Genomic DNA, 15936 nt, shown 5'->3' on the forward strand with positions numbered 1-15936 from the left:
AGCTTAAGTTGAGGTTTGCTTCAAATATTAAAATTTTTGAACCACAAAGCTTCTAAATTTAGGTTTTCTAAGGTTTTAGGGATTCCAAGTCATTGTTGGTGCAATGACAGAAGTCACGACTATGTCTTTAGAGGGAGTTACTCTTTAAGGACATGAAAACTATTTTTCATACACCTTAGAAGGTGGTTAACCTTCTTTAGTGAAAATGCTCAAGGTTGGGCATTTGAATACAATGGAGAGTGGATATCTTCATTATTTAAGTGGTAGATGCTCAAGGATGAGCATTTGATGAAAATGAAGGGTATGAGACCTTCATTTGAATCGGGTTGAACATACCAAGTGGGATGCTCATGGGTGAGCGTTAAGGATAATGAAAGGTATGAGACTTTCATTATCGTGTTGTGAACAACGAGTGAAGTTGTGAACAACGGTTGCGGAACTGTTCAGGGAGAGAGTTTTTTATGTATGCCAATAGGGGGAGAATGTGTAGTTAAGTTAGGCTTTCATTATCTAAAGAGGGAGTTTGCCCTGTAGGAAAGGGGAAGAATGAAGGAAACCTCATACATTGGCATGAAGGGAAGTTGAGGCTATGGGATTAGCCTAACTTAAAGGTATTATCAAACATCAAAAAGGGGGAAATTATTAGTGCAATATTCCCTAGGTCAAGGTTGATCTGGTCGACTGAGCTTGAATTGGGTCAAGCTCGAGTCTTGGTTTGGGTTTCGATGTTTGACAATACAATACATGGAGATAATGAGATGTGGAGATTCAGGTGCCATCGTCCGCATGGGTCTGGTTAGGGTTAATCAGACTGGGTTGTAGAAGAGTCAAGTAGGTCAAAGTTGACCAGATACTTGACTGGAAAATCCTGGTAAGTGAAGCCAGGTGAAAGTCCTGGTGAGTGAAGCCAGGCAGAGGAGGAAAGTCCTGGTGAGTGAAGCCAGGCAAATGAGAAGTCCTAGTGAGTGAAGCCAAGTAGATGGAAAGTCCTAGTGAGTGAAGCTAGGTGAAAGTCCTGGTGAGTGAAGCCAGGCAGAGGAGGAAAGTCCTGGTGAGTGAAGCCAGGCAAATGAGAAGTCCTGGTGAGTGAAGCCAGGCAGATGAAAAGTCCTAGTGAGTGAAACTAGGCAGAAGTAAAAGTCCTGGTGAGTGAAGCCAGACACGAGGAAATTCAGATGGGTTAAGGTTGATCAGACATTTGGTAGAAGTCCAAGTGGGTCAAAGGGATTGACCGGACACTTGGTGAGGGAGTCCTAGCCGGTCAAGGGTGACCGGATGCTAGGCAGGTTGCACCAACAGGTCAGGATTGACCGGATGTTGGTTTAGGGGACTTTGGACTTGGTTTTGGGCAAAAATCATGAGCCCAATCGATCGGCCGATCGATTGGCTCATGCCCAATCGATCAGCTGATCGATTGGGTGAGTCCCCGCGACAAGCTTCCATTGGAGAAACTCGCGATCCTATAGAATAGCTCTGGATTGATCGACCGATCGATCCAGAGCCTTCAATCGATCAGCTGATCGATTGGGTGTCGCGATTTCGCGCGATAAGCCCTGGATCGATCAGCCGATCGATCCAGGCAATTCCCAACGAGCACAGAGGCGCTCTAGATCGATCAGCCGATCGATCCAAAGCCTCCCCAATCGATTGGGAGCAATCCAATCGATTGGGATTCGACCGTTGGCGCAGGTTATAGCCGTTGTCGAGCTCGTTCGTCACCAAGGCTTGCACTATTGATTTCCGATCTTCACAGAAGCTCCACATCCATCTTCCCACAGCTCTCACGCCAGATCTTGAAGGTTCTTGGAAGCTCTTCCAAGTCAAGAGGTGAAGAAAAAGAAGCTAGGGTTAGGGTTCTTGTGCATATCTTGTAAGCTTTTGCTTGTATCTTTATTCCCTTTCCTTTCTTTTTGTATTGTGAGCTTGTAAGGCTTCTCCACCTTCGGTAGTTACCGTAAAGGAGTGTTTCTATAGTGGAGGGTGCGTGAGTGTGTGGATCCTTAGATTAGTCACCTTTTCTTGAGGTGGATACCAAGTAAATCCCTTTTGTTAGCGTTGTATATGTTTTTGTTTCTTGTATTTCCGCTGCATATCATTGAAGAAACAAGCAACGAAGAGCACTAGGCACACAACGAGCTATTCACCCCCCCTCTAGCTACATTTCAGTCCCAACAAGTGCCTCCTCTATAAGCAAAGGTATAGAAATCTTAAGTTTAAATAATAAAAATCATATCATTTGCTTTAAGTGTAGGGAGCATGGGCACTACAAGAGTAAGTGCCCCAAATTAGCCAAGAAGAAGGGCCAAGTGGAACCAAAGGACAAGGAAAAACCCAAGGAGACTGCCCCCATGACAAAGAAGAGCAAGAAGCACATTGTGTGCTTCTCATGCAATCAAAAGGGATATTATCGGAGTCAATGTCCTAAGGGGAAGAAGTCGGTTAAAGCCAATGGAGGAAGCTCAAGTTAAGGGGGAGCTTGTAAGAGCAAACCCAAGGTATCATTTATTGAGCCTATTCCTTTAAGTAATGGTAAAAAACATACTAAATCTAATTTATATCATTTTAATGCTATTATCATGAAAATAGAAGGCATGATAGAATCAACGAAAATTATGTAGCTCTTCATATTAAGACTACCACACCTAAGGTTAGGAAGGTAGATAATTTAGGTAAGAACTCTAAGGACCTTAGATATAAGCCTAGAACTAGAAATGCTCATAGAAATCAAGAAAAATCCAAATCTAGGGATATAATGATGGAAAACCAAGTCTTGAGGTTAAGACTTGATAAAATGGAAAAGACCCTAAAAAGAATGGAAAGTATTCTTAAGGGTTAAAATGAGCATAACCTAGGGAGGGTTAGACAAGAACCATCCAATGGTAGGAGGGGTTTGGGATACAAACCTCAAGTCAAGAAGGATATGACTTCTTATCATAGGGTTCCATATAGTTATGGAACTAACTCTAGGTCTAGTAGTCAAGTTAAAAATACAAGGGGAGTTATCTTTAGGAGTATTTTTGCAAAGACAAATGTGACTAAGGCTTCTAAGAAGCCAAACAAAGTTATTAAGAAGATCACAAGGGAAGTTATCCTTAGATTTGATTTAGAGAAGGTGACCAAGGCTTCTAACAAGCCTAGAAAGGTCATTAGGAAGGTATCAAGAGAGGTTATCCCTAGTGAATACCTAGAACATTCAAGAAGCACCAATAGGTTTTGGATTTCTAGGAGAATTTCTCTACCCCTAGATGTGTTAGAGAGTGTCAACTACTATTGGAAGGGTGGTCAACCCAACCTTAATGAAGTTGGCACTTGGAGAGCATTTTCAAAGTTCTCGTTAAGCCTTAAAAATGAGGTGGTTTGACGTTTACTCTTTGGAAGAGTAAAATGTGCCAAATTTGAGGATATTGACTAACTTTAAATTGGCATAAATAGGAAAAGCAAAAGAAATGTCAAGTTGAGTTTTGGCAATGTCTTTAAGAAGTTTGGGAAAATCTAGGATCAATTTTATATTTTGTATTTATTTAAGGAAACTTAGATAGATAATCTAGGTATATTATTTATGCTAAATTGCCATGATTGCTCGCCCATCATATGTCATGGCATCACATGTTACATTCATTTTATTATGAAAAATATAAAAATATCATGTCATGTCATACATACATCATCTAGCTATAGCATACCTCTTTTGAAAGTTATTTATATTGATGTATGCTATGCAAGATCATACATTATTTTAAATTCCTTGCAATTGAGGACAATAACATTTACTAACAAGTGACATCGTAAGTGGATGATCATAACTCTCAAAATGCCTAGGTAAATATGCATGATCCTTAATATAGAGCAAAACTAAAAATCTACATCTCACAAAGAATCATAAGGTGACATGTATGTGTTCTAGTGCACATTAGATACAAGTGAGATGTTAGGATGGTGAATAAAACTCAAGATGTTAATTTAGTGCATCCTTTTGGATTTTAGGTTCATCAAAACACATAGTTATGTGTTCTCCAATAATTGGGAAAGCTAATGTACAAGTTATGTGCATTGAGCCCAAAGAACATGGTTGTGTTGGCGCAGCGGGCTGAAAAGAGAGGAGGGGTGAATTTCCTGAAAAGAAAAATATACCCTCCTCGTTCTTTCAACTCTTAAAGTGCAACAACAATAATAAAATAAAACAACAAAACTCAAGAGGAGACTCAGGGATTGACTTGATTACAACTTAGGTGGTTGTTAATCCAAGGTAGTTGAACAGCTCACTAAGAATCTCCTTCTCTGAAGGCGGAAAAGCCTTTTACACACAATAAAAGCTCAAGAGTTGCTAGAAAGTTAGTACAAGAGTTGATATTATATTTTCTAGCTTCAGGGGCCTTTTTATAGCTCATAGAAATTCTATCCATAAGCTTGAGGGCGCCTCCCAAGGGATGGAGGGTGCCTCCAAGGTGATGCAGCGGAGAAAGTTTTATCCACTACCAACATTCATATTTGACTCATTGGGGGTGCCCTCCATAAGCATGGAGGGGGCCTCCAAGGCCTTATGGAGGGCGCCTCCAAGGCATGGAGGGCGCCCTTTGCCTGAAGGAGGCGGAGGCGCCCTCAACACTTTGTCAAGGGCGCCTTCAACAACGTTCTCTAGCTCCTTTTGACCTTCTGAAGCTCCGATCGCTTGGGTGATTGCGGCCAACCGAAATATGGCTCACCTGAACCCAATTTATGGCATTCTCTTCGAGCAGACTTCCACTCCGGCTTCTCGCCCCTCAAACATCGCGTAAGCTCTTCTCATCCACCGGTGTACTCTTCCGTAGCTCTTTCATCCTTCGGATGCACCGAGCTTGTCGGCTCCCTTCCCGTGTCATCCTTCTTGCTAGCCACGTCTTCTGCTTGACTTCATATGCTCCTAAGCTCCTGCACACTTAGACACAGGGATCCAAACAAAACAAGGTCTAACCTAACTTGGTTGATCACATCAAAACAACCACGGGGTCCAATAGGTTGGAAATTGGTTTTAAGAATGATTTTAAATATACTTTAGAAAACTTTGGTGAAGGTTATCTTTTGATAGTAATCATTATTGTAAAGTTAAACACAAACTAGAAGAAAACATTGAAGTTTTTACAAGTTTAAGTTTGTGTCAATCTTTGAAAATAAAATGTATTTTCTTATAAAACTATTTTTCCATGATAGTGTATATCCTATATAGTGTCTACAAGGATTTTCATAATTTTTAGAATTTTATAGAATTTTTGGGGCATTTCTAAATTTTATTGAAATTGACTTTTAGGAAATCAGAAACCCAATCGATCAGCCGATTAATTGGGAAGTCTCAATCGATCAGCCGATCGATTAAGAAGGGATTTTCTGCGAACAGAGCATCACGGAATCGATTAGTCGATCGATTGACCCAGGCTGGATCGATCAGCCGATCGATTCAAAGGGAATTTCTGCGAATAGAGCATAGCGGAATCGATCAGTCGATCGATTGAATGACATCAATCGATTGAGTCCTAATTTCAATCGATTGAAAATGCTGATTTTGGCTTAATAAGTCCAATTTCAGGACTTTAAGCCATTTTTAATCATTAACCATTCCTAACCATTTGTAATATATTTATATATATTTAAGGGTGATATTCTTGTTGAAACAAGAAAGGATTGGATATAAGAAGACTAAATTGGAGTTTAGGTTGAGGTTTGCAATCAAATATTGATATTTGAATCTCAAAACTTCAAAATTTGGGTTTTCTAAAGGTTTAGAAACTCTAAGTCATTGTTAGTACAATGACAGAATGTTTGGAGCATGTCTTTAGGAGGAGCCACTCTTTAAGGACATGAAAACTATTTCCCCGAAACCATGAAGGGTGGTAAACCCTTCCTTAGGGAAAATGCTCAAGATTGAGCATTAGTAAACAATGGAAGATTGGATATCTTCATTATTGGAAAGATGTAATGCTCAAGGGTGAGCATTGAAGATAATATGTAACAACTATAGTATTCATTTCCTAGCACATTTCTAAGCTTGTAACGAGTGTAATATGCTTCTCTGCCTACACGAAGGAGATCTTTTAGCGCTTTATTTTACTTTGGATTAACAACCACATGAGTTGTAACCAAGTAATTCCTTTGTGTCTTTTAGATTTATTAGTTGCTTAATTTCCTTTAATTAAGTGTGCTACTAATCTGAGTTGGAAATAGAGAAGGTATTCTTTTTAATTTCTACAGGCAATTCACCCCCTCTTGCCGATCCCGTTGTGCCAACACTAACATAAACCAACACTAGAGCATGTGTACATACTAGATTTTCATAATTGATTAGTGGATTTTGACCAAAACACACTTATGGACCAAGGGTATTTGGATTTGAACAAAATAGAAATCAATAGGAAGGGTTAAGTAAGGAGAAGGTAGATATGGTGTCAAACCATAGTTCTAACCATTGTCAATTAAGGTGTTGTGTCATGTCATTTGGCACAGAGGAGTGAAGCTGTTGGATTTTAATCACCTGCTCCATGTGGAGTTTAAATTAATAAGCTCAACGAAACCCAATTTTTTAGGCCCACCGGTAGACTTGATATGTTTCCATATCAGGCCTACGTTCCGGTTGAAATGTATTGTAGGATTTGATCGCCTATGGAGAGATCTAAATCAATAATAGACGACACCGTTGGAGTCCTTGGAGCATGAGAAAGCAATAGGAATTGATTTAGGTACAATCTGACCTCTCTAGATCCATCAATGGGTTTTGACCAAAATCCACTAATGGACCTAGAGTAGTCAGATTTCACCAAAATATCGATCAATAGGAAGGGATGAGTGAGGAGAAGGTAGATATGGTATCAAACCTAGCTTCTAACCACTGTCAATGAAGTTCTTGTGTCGTGCCATTTGGCACGGAACAGTGCACTTGTTGGAATTCAATAAACAACACACACTTTCGAGTTTTAACTTAGAGTTTAAACTCAATTTACAACTCTATTTGTTATTTAGGAGATAATTCAACTATATAATTCTCACATCAGGATTAAAAAGGGTCTAATATTGGACCATATCAGACTCACATTTTGGTTGAAATTTATCATAACATTATATCAGCTCCGGAGAGATCTGAATCAATAATAGATGGCATCGATGGAGTCCTTAATGCATCAGAAAGCTACAGGAATTTATTTGGGGTGCAATCTGACCTCTTTAACCGAATGGACCTAGGGTTTTTGGATATCAACATAATTACAATTTATAATAGGAAGGGTTGAGCGAGGTGAAGGTAGATATGATGTCAAACCTTGGATTTGATTAAAGAATAACATCCTAGTATTTCTTGATATTACAGACCAATTTGTAGCAAATACTATACGTACATAACTAAATTGTATCTCTCTTCTTCTACCAAATGTAGTCTTGCTTGAAATTTGTCCTTCCATGCCGATTTTCTTCAAAGCAATAATCCTTCGAAGTAGCACTCTTTAATATCTCTTTAATGCCTTATGACCAAACCTAAGTTCTCTACTTACTCTATTACAATTCGCCATATAAATGCAAGAAGAGATATAACAAAGCAGGAAGAAGTTTGTGTTGAAGTTGTTAATATAAGGACATGAAGAGGAAAGAGAGAGATAAAGTGAGACCTATGATGAAGTGACGTACTTCCGAACCATACAAATAACTTTTGATTTACATATTTTAAATTATGGCTTGGATGCATTGGAAAACGGTGTTTGGAGGGAGGGAATTTAAGAGGCTGGTAGGAGGGGTAGGAAGAGAATGATATTATTTTTGATGTTCTTTTTTGGTAATTTTAAAATTATGTTTATTTTGGTAAATAAAAAAAATCTGACCACCCCTTTGATAAAAAGTTAAAAATATAAATAAGAGATGATAATAATAAAAAGATAATTATAAATTAGAAAAAATATTATTCATAATTCATTTATTTATATTTTATCAGAGTGCCGATAATACTAAATCGTAGATAAATGTTTATTAGAGAGCCGGTAATATTCCCCCAATCCCTTACCCTACTCTCGGCGGAGCGCACTTTCCAGAAGAAACGAGACGTCGCGATCGGATGGCTTTCGCAATCGCCTTCCTCTCTTGCTCGCTCTCGGCTCCGGCCCTTTCCTCGTCTACAGTCCCCCTCTTCCATCTCCATCCTTGCTCCCTTCGCCTTCAGATTGCGCCGCTCGTTCATCGCTCCTTCGGCTCCGTCAGCGGATTCCCACGGAAGATTCGCTTGTGAGTTTCATTTCTCTGCCCTTGCTTGTCTGATCTTTGTCTCGTTAGGTTATTCTTAATGTAGTTTGTTCGACTAGCTTCTGAATAATTGATAGTTGATGGCTTGTGATCTCTCTCCGTTGTTGATTTCTTCGGTTTAGATGATTCGAGGATTATACTATCAACATAATATTCCTTAAAGCAAATTCTTCTCCTGTTTCCTTCTCGAAGAATCCAAATCTTGTGAAATATTCACTTTATATAGGAATCGGCAACTTGTATCTGTGGAGATTGAACATGGAATGCCCATTAGCGTTTTTGACTTGTTATTTATTGTACTAGAACTAGAGGCACTGAGTTAAATCCCGTTAAATGTATATCAAGTTGGCTCACTTTTAGGTTTATAATTTTTTTTTTGTTCTCATTTGACGGTTTCTATGGTAAGATATAGCATGTTCCAAATTGTATACTAATTTTTTACTTATAGAGCTTGTAAGTAACTATGTTGGGAATCTTGCAGCTAAAACAACAATTAAATCCATGAAACCTGACCATTTATCTTTTGTTATCTTACTATTTTATGCAGGAACTATCCTCGGTCTTTCAATTCACCTGATATATTAGGATCTTCCTCCCCGGTGAGTCTAAATCTTATCTTCTTTTTAATTTTGATGTTTGATCATGATTATATGCCTAATATGAAGCAGTAAGATCTGTATTAGCTGATATTCTTTCAGTAAATCAAGAGGACAATGCTACATTGAACTTATCATTTCAGAACCTATTTATTCTAGTTTTTCTAATAACGGATTTCAATATGTCAAATGTTATGTAGGCATACTACAAGGAAGCTTAGTGGATTTCTTTCTCATTATATTTGCTAAACTTTGATAGTTTTTTATGGCCATTCAACCTAAAATAGAACAACTACTTTTTCTAGTATCTCCTAAAAATGTGATGATTCAAAGACTGATTGCTAAGCTAGTAAATTTTGACCTTCAAATTCTTATTTTGGTGAAAGTGATGGAAGAGATACAAACATGTTAAGGTAAGAGTCATGAATTTTATGTTCTTGTTAGTAGAACAGATTATATTGGCTTTCTCTTCTATTACACCAAACATTTGATAGTGCTAGACTGTACATTTCTTAATCTCTTGAATAATCTTTGATAGATCTCTGATCAAGATGACTCACTCCCGATGCCCATAGTTCATATGGATCAAGATTCTGATGCTTATGCCACAACTGTGCAACTTAGCTCTGGGGACCATTTAGGAGCAGTAGTTGCCAAGGTAATGCTCTTCCATTTCCTACTACAATTTATTAATGGAATTTTATATAGAAATATAAACTACTCCAGTTAGGTAGAATTCTACTTCTGCTATTGTGTATACTTATTTATGATAGTATAAATAGATTAAACTCAAAATTTTAGTTGTGGAGAGGAAGTCTGAAAACTAAAGATAAGTGGAACAGAATTTGGCATATGAAATTTAGCTTTAAAAATAATACAAGCAAGGACTAGAGAAGCATTAAATGAATTTTACACAAGAATTTTAGATATTTGGATCTTTTATTCAATAAAAAGTTGCAATAAAAATGCATTTAAATGATGTTATGTTCTCCTTGAGACAAGGCAAATTTTGTAAGATTTTAGTATGACCCACAATTCTTTATACATCAGTATTGAATGTTGATAATTAGGAAATATGTGGAAAACATAATAAAGATGAGAATGTTAAGATGAATACTTGAGGCTATTAAATAAAATAATACCTAAGAATACTTTCTCTAATACCACTTGCCATAGGTCAATCCCTTAAAATCCATGCGACTCTTTAGTGTGAACATTCTCAAGGGCAATTTTTGCATTGCAGTGACTTAACTTCTACAAGGCAAATTGAGTACTAGGTTACTTGTAAATTGCTGTAAACAACCATATGACTATTTGATTAACTAAATTTCTTCTCACATAAGGGAAAGCTCTTGTCAAACCAAAAGTATTGCATGGCAAAGTATGGCTTGGAAAAGCTAACGCTTTGTGAAGTGAAAGTTTTCCTTGGCAATTGGACCCACCATAAGAACCACTTGGGTGCTAAGTGGTTGGACCAATTAGGTGTCTTCACTAGATGATAAAGAGAAAGAAAACAGGATAAGATGAGATGGACATGATGAAATACAACGATAGTTTTAATAGTCAAACAAGTGGAACTGAATAGAGTTCAAGGATTAAAGTTTTGACCCAATTCTGACTATAGGCCAGAGATTTGGAGTCGAATTGTTCCATTTCAATTACACATCACTTGCTCAGAGGAGGGGGAGTACGAGGAGAGGATGAGGCAAATGAGGCAGAGCAAGAGGAGGAAGAGATCGATGAGGTGGTAGAGAAAGAGGTGGAGGCGGCAAATAGGAAAAAAAATATATACCTCAAAGAAACGTATGGGAACTTTAGTCTTATTTGCTGCTCCCTAAGGAGTAAGGCAGATTTTATCACAACATGAAATGTGGAGAATGAAGGTGGAGGTTCTTGTGGTCTTGTCAAGGGCTCAGGCCATCTAAGAGGAAGCAGGTGAAGCTTGTTGCAACCATGTCGAGGGCTTGGGGCATCCTGGAGGATCAAGGCAGAACTTCTTGCGATTGTGTTGGGGACACAGGGCGTTTCAAAGGAGGAAGGTAGAGCTTCTCATGTCAACGATCTAAATATTACTAGTGATTTAAATTACATAAATTTAATAGATGGATAAGACTCATTTAATCAATCTTGAGCTGTGTGAATAATCCGTGAGCTTCTTTGTTGAAAAGTATATAGTTGAAGTTGTTGCCAAGGTTTTGGGATAGTCTCATCCTTATCATTTGGTTTTGATCTGCATTTCCTTTCTCTTACATTACAAACGGATCTTAAGCAATTATCTGCTTATGAAAATGTCTAGTGGTTCAATTGGTATGGGTTTTAAATTTATTCTCAAGGCCTTTGTGGTTCAAACCCGTCTTCATCATTTCTTTTACGTTAACAAAATAGACATCTTTGCATTTTCTATTTTGTATGTAAATAATTCAAACTAATACGGCCATGAAGTCATATTTAGTTAAAACAATAAATTTTTAAATATTTATATGTATCTTTTATTAACTATTTAAACAAGAAAAACTTGTTCACCAGCATTGTTCATGAAGTTCCAATAAACATTGTTCATCAATAATATTGAAGCTTGTTCACTTATCTTGTCAAACAACAATAACCAAGTTGTTAACAAACTAAGTGTGTGCTAAGCCTGCCCACGAACAATTGATTCATTTAAATCTTATTTTGCATGTATGAGATTTCTATTTGGAAATACTATATCTCTTTACTCAAGTTCTTATTAGTAATTATCTAGAATCTTTCTAAATATGTATACGAATAGCATGTAACACTTTCTATAGTTGGCTCTTTCTGTGTCTTTCTTGTTATTGACATATCTCAAAGTTATTATTTTGACTTCAGTTTGTCCGATGAGGTGTATCTTGGTTGTTTGTGCAGTTGTATATTGTATACTTGGGAGAGAGGAAGCATGAGAATCCAGAGCATGTCACTGACTCACACCTAGATATGCTCACTTGTCTCCTTGGAAGGTACCCAACTCAACTATAGAAATTCAAATTGCAATAGAATCTTGGATTCTATATTTTAACTGATTGGTATCTTCTTCGACAGCAAAAAGGATGCCCTGACTTCTCTAGTTTACAGTTACAAGCATGTCATCTCAGGCTTTGCAGCCATGCTTACAGAAGAGCAAGCAAAACAATTAGCAGGTCACTTCGCCTTCTGTTTTTTGAATCGGATTAAACACAACAAATGACTAATTAACTGAATGAATTAATGAATATTGCAGAGTCACCTGACGTGAGCAGTGTACAACCGAGCAGAAACTACGAGCTACAACCAACATGGAGCTGGGATTTTCTGGAGGTGCAGTATGATCATCCGACTCAACTCCTCGAGAAGAGCAACTATGGAGATGACACCATCACAGGAATCGTTGATACAGGTCTCTCTGTGAACTCCCATTCTCTGGATATTTATGAACATACATAGATTAAGTAGATTTAATGGGTAATAAAATGAAGAAAATGGAATATAATGATAATATTCTTTTATAGGGATATGGCCGGAATCCAAGAGCTTCGACGATGACGGCTATCGAGTGATACCATCATGGTGGAAAGGCGTGTGCCAGGTCGGCGACGCCTTCTGTAAGGCCCATTTAATTTGGATGTTTAGATTAGGAAATAAGTTCTTTAAAGGTTAGATCGTGGATTGTCAAAAGCAAGGGGTAAACCGGTGTTGAAGGAACACAATAATTATTGTTTTAAATAAAAATATATATGTGAGTGATGACGTCAAGTAAAATAGGGTTTAAGCAAATTTAGTTTGGGATGAGGGTGATCCTCTAAAAAAAATTAGTAGAGCCTTAAGATAGTACCTAATTAAGTCACAGGCCGGATTAAGGGGGTGGGCTTGCTAAGGGTACTTGGAGCCCAATTAATGGGAGAGGGGTTAATGCCCTAAAGGGAGGGGAAAAGGAGGAGAGGGTGCGATTGTTTCATTGGCTGGGCAGGAGCGTTTTGTCGGCAATTCTCGTGTGGGGAGCAACGACAACGAAGGTTTCTTCCCAAGGGTAGGAGCTTCCAACAGCAAGGAAGGCAAGTAGCTTCTTCTAGTTGGTACGAATGAGTGTTTTGGTGAACAATGCATAAATTTCTTGTGTGTTTAGATATGTTTAAATCGTATTTTCTCTAAATGGTTAACTAGATGAATATGTGCAAGTGGTAACAGTACGGGATGGAGCTCCTGTGATGAGCTCCGGAGAGGGCTTTTCCCACCATGAAAGATAAGGAAATGTAAATGACTACATATAGATGATTCATGTTCTCGTAGGAGGTACCTTTCAACGGGTCATGAATAAGAACTAAAAGAATGTGCTCTAAATAAGGTTGCCACAATTGCATCATATTTATTCTTAGTAAGTAACCATGATTATAGCTAATTTGTACATGACTGCTAATTAAACATGTAAAAGCATGCTTAAAGTTATCTGTACATACCTTCCACTTTATACGTTAGGGTCAAGCATATGTTACCTTCCACTTTATATGTTAGGGTCAAGCATATGTTCTGTAAGTAACTTCCACCCATATTTGCTTAGACTATGGCTATAGTTAACTGTATGTAACATCTATTTAGCTATGCTTAAGTTTACTTTGGAGAGGGTTGACTCAAACTCATTCATTTCCAGTTGCAATTTCGCTATCCTACGCCTGTTTTGTATCTATTCAAGGAATATACTTGCTGAGTTCATTGACTCAACATAAATGTTGTAGGTGCGAATGATGATACAAGGGAGGTGTTGGGGAACGAGGAGGCGGGATAGTCGAGGAGATGAAATGAAATGCAAAGCACGCTGTCCGGAGGTCCCTAGGGGAATGTTAATAAATTTTGTTCCATGATTCGTTATGTTAAAATGAGTTGGAGACTATGTGCATGTTTTGTTCGGTGTCTTATGAATTTTCGTTGAAAAGTTTATGTTAAGTTTGAGGTTCATATGTGATACAAACTTTCTTGAGTCAATGGTGAATGTGAGTTTTATTGCTTTGGAGGTCGGATCAAGGGGGTAAGAGTCATTTCAGTTGGTATTAGAGCAGTCATTCCCAAATGACAGTATGCGAATGCAATTTCTTCAAGACTCGGGTACTTCCGCCTTTAAGTCTTTAAGATTTACATTTACCTTTCCAAGTTATAGTCATAAATTTAGCTATATTTATGTTCATATACAACGGTGAGGTTGGTGGATAGAACAATCAATTTTTGGCTGAACTTACCGCGCTCATGCAAGAAAAGAGTTGAATTCACGGGGGCAGTTCCAACAATTGTTGAGCACTCTCGAAAATCAAAATTCACTCAGTAGTCCCATTGCTAGTGCTAACTCGGTGTATAGATAGTTCAGAGAGCTGGGTCCGACAGAGTTTAAGGGTACCACTAATCCAATTGTTGTTGAAGGGTGTATCCGATTATTAGTGACGATCTATGACTTTATGCAGCTTACCGATGCAGACACGATAATATTCATGCTAACGTGATGATGCTCGTATTTGGTGGGAGGGTGCACGTTTTATGATGGACTTGGCTACTTTGACCTGGGTGGTTTTAAAGAAGTATTTTATGGGAAGTATTTCACAACAGACAGCAAAACTAGACTGGCAAGAGAATTCTTAGAGTTTCGTCAGGGAGTTATGACAATTGCTGAATATGTTAAGAAGTTTGAGAGGAGATGTTCCTTTGTGCCCATTATTGCAGGACAACCATCAGAGGAGCTGAAACATTTTATCGAATGGTTGATGGCTGCGATTCGACACGATGTAAGACTGAACCGGGTTACCACTCTCAGGGAGGCAGTGGATTAGGCCTTGATGTCTGAGAGGGATAGGAACGAGATGATAAAGGAGGCGCAGAACAAGAGGGCAAGTTACCAAAGAAGAGAACAACAAGGGCCGAGTAGAAAGAAACTTTTTTCTGCTCAGTTCCAAGGTAAGCAACAACATCGAACCCCGGGATCATGACCGGCTAACGACACTATTCCTAAGGTCGACGACAGGGATTCGTGTCCCAAGTGTGGGAAGGTTCATTCTGGGAATTGTTTAATGGGTTCAAATGTTTGTTACATGTGTAAAAAGACGGAACATTTTGCTAAAGATTGTCCTTAGCTCAAGGAACCAACCAAGGGAAGAATGTTTGCTTTGACTCAGGAGCAGGTAGATCTGGATTCTGCCATCATTACAAGTATGATCTTTGTTGCCAACCTACCTGCCCATGTGTTAATAGATTCCGGAACTACCCATTCTTTTATATTTGTGGCATATGTCGCAAAACTGGGCATTACACCTGATAAAATGACTATAAGATATAGTGTTTTCTTACCCTCGGGAGAAGAACTACACATCAATAGTATGATAAAGAATTGTAGGATCCTAATGCAAAATCGTACAGTGTATGCTGAATTTATTATTCTGGAAATGACCGACTTTGATGTGATTTTAGGAATGGATTTGTTGACTCAACACGAGGCTATCATCGATTGCAAATGACGGATGGTCAAGTTGAAACTGTCAAATGATGAATCCTTCGTTTTCAATGCAACCATAAAGCCGAGTGATCCGGTGGTAAGGCGAGGCCCGCCCCGAGGAAGGTCAATGACACGTGGACGGTCAAGGTCAAGGCGGTTAACACCTTTGTATGTTCTTCCGATCGGGCGACCCACCAGCCCGATTGGAATAAGGAGTAGCCGATCCGACACTACGACCGCTCGGACAAGTACCGAGCTTCCGACGCTCAAAGGGCCCAAGCACGACAGGGACGAGGGCCGAGCGGCCGTCTCACTCGGCCGAACGGTAGGCACCGCCCTAGCCAGCATGCACAGCTACCTTGCCTGACAAGGTGGAGTCGAGACAGCGGACTATAGGCCAAGCGGACCTTCTGCTCGGCACGGCCACTACATCACCCGGACAGCAGTTTAGCCGAGCGACTCTCGCTCGACCCACTAACCGACAAGAGGAGTAGATGAGAATATCTTCTTAGGGACTAGTGTCGCCGACAGGCGGCATGGATGTCGGCATAGTCAGACAGACAATCGTACGATGGAAACTTCCACTGTCATATCAGGGATATGCTCCGGCTATTGAGGTATGGC

General features: G+C 38.9%; 1 protein-coding gene across 4 annotated transcripts; it reads left to right on the forward strand.

Moving 5' to 3' along the window:
• The first annotated feature begins 7981 nt into the window (after window positions 1-7981).
• Window positions 7982-13844, forward strand: LOC122055523 (subtilisin-like protease SBT3.5). 4 transcript variants are annotated; one of them, XM_042616993.1, is made up of 8 exons: window positions 7982-8232; window positions 8798-8849; window positions 9385-9504; window positions 11733-11824; window positions 11907-12004; window positions 12085-12240; window positions 12353-12429; window positions 13574-13844. In XM_042616993.1, the coding sequence occupies exons 1-8, from the start codon at window positions 8066-8068 to the stop codon at window positions 13697-13699; spliced, it is 888 nt and encodes a 295-aa protein (XP_042472927.1). In that variant the 5' UTR covers window positions 7982-8065; the 3' UTR covers window positions 13700-13844. The 4 variants fall into 4 exon arrangements, with proteins under 4 accessions (XP_042472927.1, XP_042472929.1, XP_042472928.1 ...); XM_042616995.1 differs by having other exon boundaries at window positions 7983-8232; window positions 12353-12445; XM_042616994.1 differs by lacking the exon at window positions 13574-13844 and having other exon boundaries at window positions 7983-8232; window positions 12353-12590.
• The last annotated feature ends 2092 nt before the right edge of the window (window positions 13845-15936 follow it).

The sequence above is a fragment of the Zingiber officinale genome, chromosome 3B, assembly GCF_018446385.1.
Source record: "Zingiber officinale cultivar Zhangliang chromosome 3B, Zo_v1.1, whole genome shotgun sequence".
In the NCBI taxonomy this organism is placed as follows: Eukaryota; Viridiplantae; Streptophyta; class Magnoliopsida; order Zingiberales; family Zingiberaceae; genus Zingiber; species Zingiber officinale.